General features: G+C 38.2%; 1 protein-coding gene across 1 annotated transcript; it reads right to left on the bottom strand.

The window, feature by feature from the left end:
* Window positions 1-4,343: 4,343 nt before the first annotated feature.
* On the bottom strand, window positions 4,344-7,627 carry LOC106352784 (CDPK-related kinase 1). Its single transcript, XM_013792411.3, has 11 exons — window positions 6,720-7,627; window positions 6,417-6,547; window positions 6,304-6,345; window positions 6,103-6,211; window positions 5,920-5,998; window positions 5,556-5,852; window positions 5,364-5,476; window positions 5,166-5,273; window positions 5,013-5,075; window positions 4,752-4,919; window positions 4,344-4,664 (listed from the first exon to the last, which is right to left on the bottom strand). Exons 1-11 carry the CDS (start codon window positions 7,176-7,178, stop codon window positions 4,527-4,529), a joined length of 1,707 nt encoding a protein of 568 aa, XP_013647865.2. The 5' UTR covers window positions 7,179-7,627; the 3' UTR covers window positions 4,344-4,526.
* Between the last annotated feature and the right edge of the window lie 1,159 nt (window positions 7,628-8,786).

Genomic DNA, 8,786 nt, shown 5'->3' with positions numbered 1-8,786 from the left:
AATTCATTTTCTCTTATTCATTTCCTTTTGAAAGAGGTGAAATGGATTTGAGGTCAAATCCTTTTCAAGAGGGAGGGAATGATGCGCCCTTGAGTAGCGCACCGGGCAAAACAGACATGCATGGCTTGATCATGGAAAGCAGTAATGATATATGTTCATTGTTTGACTCATATCTTCCAACAAACGAGTCCTCTTCGCATGAAATCACTTGGAGAATGTTCTAAACTCAATTACGGAGCTCCTTGAAGAAGAATCAGATCAAACGGAGTTCATATGTGATAGTTATGCTATTTACAAATCAGGTGATCTTCAGTTCTCGCGAATTCAGACCACCCGAGAAGCTCGAAATGGCTAACCTTCTTTCTGATGAACCAACGGTCAATTCAATCATGACAAAGGTTATTATTCATGTTCTAAATGTTCAAGAAAGCATTGGGCTTGATGGTTTTCAAAAAGATTCAAAAACGAGCTTGTTTGGGCCAAATGGAGAAACCGATAAAATATTGGCTAAGGGAAAAGATGGATTTCGACCAGGCCTCAAAGGGACATGTCTTGGCCCATATCAGGAGTATATTCTTCACCTTTCAAAGTCCTGGTCGTGGCTATATGAAGAGGTAGTCCAAGTTTCAGTCAAAGACTTTATTTAGTCAAGTCTTTGTTTCTATTTCCAATGTCTTGTTTTTAGCACATTTTTCTTTGGATCTCTACAACTTGTAATCCTATAAATAAGGCCTTAGAGCCACGAAATAAAACAGATTGTTTTTCCCTTTTTATGAGTTTCTCTCATTGTTCTTTGTTTAGAACACTTCTTAGTTTCTTGGTGAGGTTATCTCCAAGTTTCGATCCTTCTTTTGTTGGACCGGTGCGTCACATCCGGCAACGATCGAAGTCTGGTAGTATCTTTGGGCTATTCCGCAACCCTTAATGTCACCCCTCGATCCATCAGTTCTCAATCCTCTCGGATCTGAGTTCATATCAACCTTACCGAAAGAGTGATCCATATTTTGGTCGTATCAAGTGGTATCAGAGCCACTCTTCCAGTATCTCTTTTCATTTCATCTTTCACATCTCCATCTTCTTCAAACACTTCTTCTTCTACCTTTCTTGAATCCGGGCCCCTCATTACCATCCATTTATAAAAAAAAAAAAAAAGTTTTACGATTTGATTCAAAAAAAAAAAAAAAAAAAAAAAGTTCAAAGTTTGTTTTGTGGATTGGTGGTGGAAGAGAAAGCCTGCTGGCTGAGGAGAAATCCAGCCTTTGAGGTGGTTAAAACGGATTTCAAAAATCAAAAATCTCTTATCTATCTATCTTGAGAAAAACCCTTTGTTTGCTTTGGATCTACCCATTGGGATTCTTGATTTGTTCTCTTAGAACCTTGAGGAAACTCTTGAGTGACCACTAAAATCTTAGAGAAACACTTGTGTGGGTGAGATCAAACACTTGAGAGTGTGAGGATTATTTTATCTGTTAACCCTTTTGTGTTGAGTAATTTTTCAGGATAAAGATGTTTAGTCTTCACAAGAGAAGTAGCAAGAAGAAATTCCAGCGAGAGGCTAACTTTAAATCTTCATCTCAAAATTCATCGAATGTTTTTGATGATTTTGTTCCTGTGCAGAAAAGACTAGCCCAAAGAAGACCACATAAGATGTCGAACAGGAGGTGCAAAGAGCAGTTCAAAACGTCCAAAGGCGAAGCTGATCCAAAAAGGAAACATTTTCAGTTTGATGTCAAACAATTTTGTGATAACTTTGTGAAGGGTGTGGACAAAGCCCTCAAGGACGTCAGCAAGAGCCAAAAGAAGAGCACATCCACACGTGCCCCAGTAGCTGAGCCATCAATTTTCATCAGTGAAAAACCCAAAGGTAAATCTGAAAACAACGTTGAAGATCTAAAAGATTTTTCAGATTCTTTACCAATTTTTGATAAGTATGATGAAGAGCTAATGGAAAGTTGGATCACTTGTGAGGATGAATGTGATCTTCCTTCTCCAAAACCTGATCTTATGTTTGATATTGATAATGAAGAGACTAATGGACTAACCTGTTTTGAACCAGAGCATCCGAGTAGTCTTGTTCTAGTTTCACAGGTTTTTGAGGAAGAACCATTGAACTACCAACATCAAGGACCACGTCTTGAGACTAGGAGACCCTTGGACAATGATCTTAGTCCCATCTTTGATGAAGAAGACGAGCTTGATCCAATCTTTGATGAGGAAGCACCAAGCACATCATCCATCATCATAGAGAAACATCTTTGCTTTGATCCAGGCACAACTTCTACGCCTTTGCCTAAAGAGCACTGTGAGAAACTTTATTTACTTAATTCTCTGCCTGAAATGTTTGTTAAGATCAGTTCTCCTGTTGTAAATTGTTTTGGTTTTGACAAAGTTAAAAAAATTTGTGTTTCAAATTCTGTTTTTGATAACATGATTCATTCTTTTGAGAAATTTGAACTTGACGGAATTCTTGATCAAAAACGTTTTCAAAATGGCAATGACATCCATTTTGGATTTTTTTTGAGTCTTGATCAGTTTTTGAAACATAGCAAAAGTTTTGATCATCTTGAAAAGTCATTTGAGCTTGATTTGCAACAGTCTGATTTTTTTGCTAGAAAATCGTTTGATTCATCTGTCTTCAAAGAAAATGACTTTAATCTGAGCCCTTATAGACATGAACTGATCACTGGTAATTTATTTGCATCCACTTGTGCTTTGGACGAATTTTTGGTTAAGAAGTTGCTGAAACAAAAATCACATAGAGCTGAAACCGATTTTATTTTTGATTCTGTTTTGAAGCTTGATAACTTGTGTGTTGAAACTGATAAACCTTGGCATAATTTGAAACCAATGTTTGAAAATTGTGTTGTATTGAGCTTTGATGTCATCTTGGTTTACAACACATTCTTTGATGATTATCCTAAGAGCTTGGATCATGTTCTTGATGTCCTAAGGATAGAGAAACTCTTTGATTATTTCTCTCGCAGATTTGATGTGGTTTCCCTAGTTGTTTTGAAAGTACAGGATAAGTATGATCAGTTCCCAAGGAGAGAAAGCACTGGTGAACGCCAAAGTTCTTATGTATCAGGGACATGGAACTGGAAGTACTTGAGGGAAACATGTCCAAAACTCCAAGGAAGTTTATGTCCCTACTTTTCCTTCATTGAATTTTATATGATTTTAAAATTCGTTTTCTCTTATTCATTTCCTTTTGAAAGAGGTGAAATGGATTTGATGTCAAATCCTTTTCAAGAGGGAGGGAATGATGCGTCCTTGAGTAGCGCACCGGGCAAAACAGACATGCATGGCTTGATCATGGAAAGCAGTAATGATATATGTTCATTGTTTGACTCATATCTTCCAACAAACGAGTCCTCTTCGCATGAAATCACTTGGAGAATGTTCTAAACTCAATTACGGAGCTCCTTGAAGAAGAATCAGATCAAACGGAGTTCATATGTGATAGTTATGCTATTTACAAATCAGGTGATCTTCAGTTCTCGCGAATTCAGACCACCCGAGAAGCTTGAAATGGCTAACCTTCTTTCTGATGAACCAACGGTCAATTCAATCATGACAAAGGTTATTATTCATGTTCTAAATGTTCAAGAAAGCATTGGGCTTGATGGTTTTAAAAAAAGATTCAAAAACGAGCTTGTTTGGGCCAAATGGAGAAACCGATAAAATATTGGCTAAGGGAAAAGATGGATTTCGACCAGGCCTCAAAGGGACATGTCTTGGCCCATATCAGGAGTATATTCTTCACCTTTCAAAGTCCTGGTCGTGGCTATATGAAGAGGTAGTCCAAGTTTCAGTCAAAGACTTTATTTAGTCAAGTCTTTGTTTCTATTTCCAATGTCTTGTTTTTAGCACATTTTTCTTTGGATCTCTACAACTTGTAATCCTATAAATAAGGCCTTAGAGCCACGAAATAAAACAGATTGTTTTTCCCTTTTTATGAGTTTCTCTCATAGTTCTTTGTTTAGAACACTTCTTAGTTTCTTGGTGAGGTTATCTCCAAGTCTCGATCCTTCTTTTGTTGGACCGGTGCGTCACATCCGGCAACGATCGAAGTCTGGTAGTATCTTTGGGCTATTCCGCAACCCTTAGTGTCACCCCTCGATCCATCAGTTTTCAATCCTCTCGGATCTGAGTTCATATCAACCTTACCGAAAGAGTGATCCATATTTTGGTCGTATCACGAACCGGGTTTTTTCGGGTCGGTTTCGGGTCGGGTCTTCGGGTCCGGGTAAAATGCCTAGGCCTACTTGGGGTCAAGATTTTGGGTAACATGTTTATGCAGAAACTACTATTCCGATTATAAAATGGGTTAGAAAACAAAGAAGTTAGAGATAACAAGACTCATTCTGTACATTCCTCTTCATCTGAAACCATTCCTTCCCACAGCACACACATTACAGATACACACACTTACATAATTAATCATCGAATCTTTGACTCAAAACTACCAAGAAATGGTAAAAAAATAAAAAAGAAACCAAATGTACACTCAAACAATGTCATTGCTCCTAAGCTTTATGTAATGTACGGGAAGACACACCGTGTAGTAGTCTGACAAAACCCAAGAAACTAAGCTTTCCATCTGAATGTCTTATCCAATCCTGAAGCACAACATGCACAGGTACTGATGGTCCGAGTCCGAGTTCCTGCAGTCAACAATCAATGTTTCTAAGTTTTGTTCTTCTCCATGAGTCTCTCTCTATGTGAATAAAAAAGGGTAAAGATTCATATACCGATGCAAGTTCCTCAATCATAATGGGTCTATTCCCATCTTTCTCAAACAACTCGTAAGCTCGCCGTGCGTGTTGCTCCCATGTTTCCATTGCTTCCATCTGATAAACACTTAATGCTGATGCACAAAACTCTTCAAAGTCTAGTTTCTTGTATTGAAGACAACTTATCTGCATCCCCAAAAAAAATAGATGTTATACCGTTCCGTTTTTAAACAAATGATTTAACTATTAGGTGTATGTGTTTAGCCTCTTGTTTCTTACCATGTGAACAAAATCTATGACTCTTGAATCCTTCATAGCATCTGTTGCGCTCTTTAAAATTGCCTGAGATTTGTATGAAAAACATCAAAAAATCATAGAAAATCCCAAATGGTGATAGATGGAATGGAATCACTGAAGACAGAAGTAACTCACTGTTTTGTAATTCTGCATGGAGATATATCCATTTTTGCTTGGTCCCAACAATGTAAATTGCTCCCTCAGATAAGCTAGCTGTGGTACAGTTAATGTCTTGGCAAGAGCCTGTAACCATGAGAAGAAATTCGTTTTTTATATCATATAGTCAATGTCTTTGGCAATAGAATATGTAAAGCTTCTTGGAATCCAACTCACAGCTAAAGCTGATTTTCTCAATGAAGTTGACATTATGTACACTTTCAAAAGCTTGTATATGATCATATCACAAGGTATCTTCAGTTCATGCGAGCCAACCAGCCACGGATGACCTGAGATTTACATGTTTTCACAAATATAAGACATGATACTAATGTGTTATAGAGATGAAGATGATGAGCATATACTTACACAAAGCCTGTGCAGCAGTTAGTCTTTTACGGTAATCTTTATTTAGCAACCTTTTCACAAAATCTACAGCATCAAGTGATAGTGAAGGCCAAGGAGCTTCTTCAAAGTTGGGTACTGACTTAAGTACAGCTCTGAAGATTCCTGATTCAGTACGTGCCCAAAAGGGTCTACTCCCACAAAGAAGAATGTAAGCAATCACTCCAATACTCCACATGTCAGCTTCTGTTCCGTATGTACGGTGCAAAACTTCAGGGGCTACGTAATAAGCACTTCCTACTATATCATTCAACCTCTCGTCTGCAGAAATTACAAACCATTGTCAAGTTTTACCATTTAGCAAAGAGATGATATTCACATGTCTGACCTGGCTTGACATAGTCAGAGAGACCAAAGTCAATTGCTTTTAGAGGAGAAGTCTCATCCTTTGTACTGAACAGAAAGTTCTGTGAACGGAGAGAAACAGAACAGTCATTATCACTCTTCATGACTAGAAAGTGAAGTGTCACCTAAAGCCAAATGAATTACAAGAAAACAATCTATAAACTACCTCTGGTTTGAGGTCACGGTGAACCACACCTTGGAGATGACAGTAAGCTACAACACTAAGAATCTGAACCATAACTTGTTTAGCATCTTCTTCTGAGTATTTTCCACCTCTATATGAGATCAAACTCAACAAATTCAATACGTAAAAGCATTCAAAAGGCATAGATAAGCCCACATGTTATGTAGCAGGAGATTAAACTACCTTTGAAGTATTTTGTCCAAGAGCTCACCACCTTTACATAACCTGATATAACAAGAGATTAAATTAATTAAAAGATTGATCAAAGGTAGCATAAGACAATGAGGTATACTTACTCCATCACGATGTAAACATTCTCATCATCTTCAAAAGCGTCATAGAACTGGACTAAGTTCTTGTGACCAGTCAAAGCTCGCAGTATCTTCACTTCTCTACTAACATCCTCAATCGCAATTGCTGTTGTCATCTGCACCATAAAACACTAAGCATTTGAATAGGATCTAAAAACACACTCAGACCAAACCTAGAAATAACATCAAATGTCAAGTTAAAACATATAACATTTGAACACTAAACTCTATTCGTGATCACACTTAGAATCAATTTTAACACTAACAGAAAGTGATCAAGAACCAAACCTTGGACTTAGGAATGACTTTAACAGCAACTTCTTGTCCCTTCAAGCTTCCTTTTTTACCTTTGGCAGAGCAAGTATACCCAAAATGCCCTCGACCCACCTCGCCATCAATCTCGTAGTGCGAAGCAAAGTGTTTCGAGAAGCCGAAACTCTTATCAAGACCGATCTCGAACTCCTTGCCTTCGGGGATCGTGACCCCGTTGGGCTTGTTGGGGGAGCCGTTGCGACGCGCGAGGAAAGCGCGTATGTGCTTAGCAGGGGAAGGAGGAGGGAAAGGTCTCTTGAAGATGCGGAGAGGGGTCGAGCTCGCGCTCGCCGGCGAGGGTTTGAATAGGCTAGGTAAAGGGCTTGGACTGTAAAACGGAAAGCCTGAAGATTTAGCCGCCGGAGCTTCGTCGGAGGAAACAGGGGTGCTCTGTTTTGATTGTTGTTCGATGGGTTTTCCGTGACAGATCCCCATTAATTATGGGATGGGGAGTTACAGGGAGGTGAAGAATTGTGATTTACACGAGAAAGTAAGAAGCTTTGAAGAGTCGGTTAGTTTTCCCGGGAAAAACAGAGTTTCAGAGAAAGAGATAGACTACACGCAAAAGAGGAGGAAGAAGAAGAAGAAGGAGAGAAGCGAGTTTCGTTACAATGAGATGGTAAAGTTGAGTAAAGACATTAGATGAAGCAAAAGCAAAAGTGTTTGAGATTGAAAAAAGAAAGTGAAAGAAGATGCTTTCTCAGTAGCAACAAGAAAAGAGAGAGAGAGAGAGAGCATAAACACAGACTAAAAGTAAAGCTTGATTGATTTATTTTGATTTTGATTTTTGAGAAATTAGTAGCTATATCAAAAGACTTTTATGTATTTAGCGATATACCCATTGCATCAAAACTGTCATTATTCGAAGTGTTTTTTTACTCTCCTACCCCTATATCACAAACATCTCATTATCCGCTAAAATCGTAAACCAAATCTTCTATTAAGATACGCAAAATCCATCCCTCTGTCACATTATTTTCTTCTGTATCTTTTGTCAGGTTACATTTCATTTCACTGCATTACGATAGAATTTAAAAAACAAAAATTTAAGATTTGGGATTTCTCTCCTATTTTGTTCTACTATTCAGCGAAACCAGTCACCGTGACGGTAGGGAGAACGACGGAACGCAGACGGCTGTTGCGTCTTTGGTGAAGCTCTCCTCTCTCCTCCGCTGCGTCTCCGGTGAAGCTCTCCGCCGCTGCGTCTCCAGTGAAGTTTTCGGTCTCTATGTCCCTGGTCAAGCTCTTGTACATGCGTCTCTAGTGAAGCCCTCCGCCGCTGCGTCTCCAACGAAGTTCTTCACCGCTGTTTCTCCACTTCATATATATGTTATATATGTTGTACGGCTGACGTTTCATATAAGATCTTCTTCTTCGTTAACCGTGTAAATACTATATTAACTCTATAACAATTTGACATAAAAAAATCGGATTTTAATCTCAAGTAACTCATTTTTTAAAGAAGTATATATAATATTAATTGTCTAACAATTTGTCGTGATCAATGAAAACATTGCCTAAACATTACTCGTATATTCATTTCATATGTCATAGTTAAAATCTTGATTCTTATAAAGTTATGTGTCCGTAATATGGAGTCAAACTCTTTGACCGGTCAATATTTACAACCGACGAGTAATTCTAACAATACCCGGCTAAGATGAACTTTAATACATTATCGCTTATGGTGAACGGACAAGTTATCCGGTTAACAAGACACATAACTGTATAAGAAATCAATTTTGTAGATAATTTGTTTACAATTACGTGGAGGTATAGGGGTAAGGTTGGGAATAAATGTGTTGGTATAAGGATTTAGATAGCCACACCAAAAAATACTACACTTGAAACCCTTAATAATAAACGCTTAACCCAAACAATAAATCCAATGCCATGAACCCTAAACCCATAATACTAGACCCTAAACCCAATAGGAACCCCGGAACCCAACCTTAGCGACTAAACCATAAACAATAAACCTATACTAAACCCTAAATCCAAAATACTAAACCTTAAACCCAATAGGATCCCGGGAACCCAAAA

The sequence above is a fragment of the Brassica napus genome, chromosome C5 (genome assembly GCF_020379485.1).
Source record: "Brassica napus cultivar Da-Ae chromosome C5, Da-Ae, whole genome shotgun sequence".
NCBI classification, from domain to species: Eukaryota; Viridiplantae; Streptophyta; class Magnoliopsida; order Brassicales; family Brassicaceae; genus Brassica; species Brassica napus.
The sequence above is the reverse complement of the archived record's forward strand: the minus strand, read 5'-3'. Positions and strand labels throughout refer to the sequence as shown.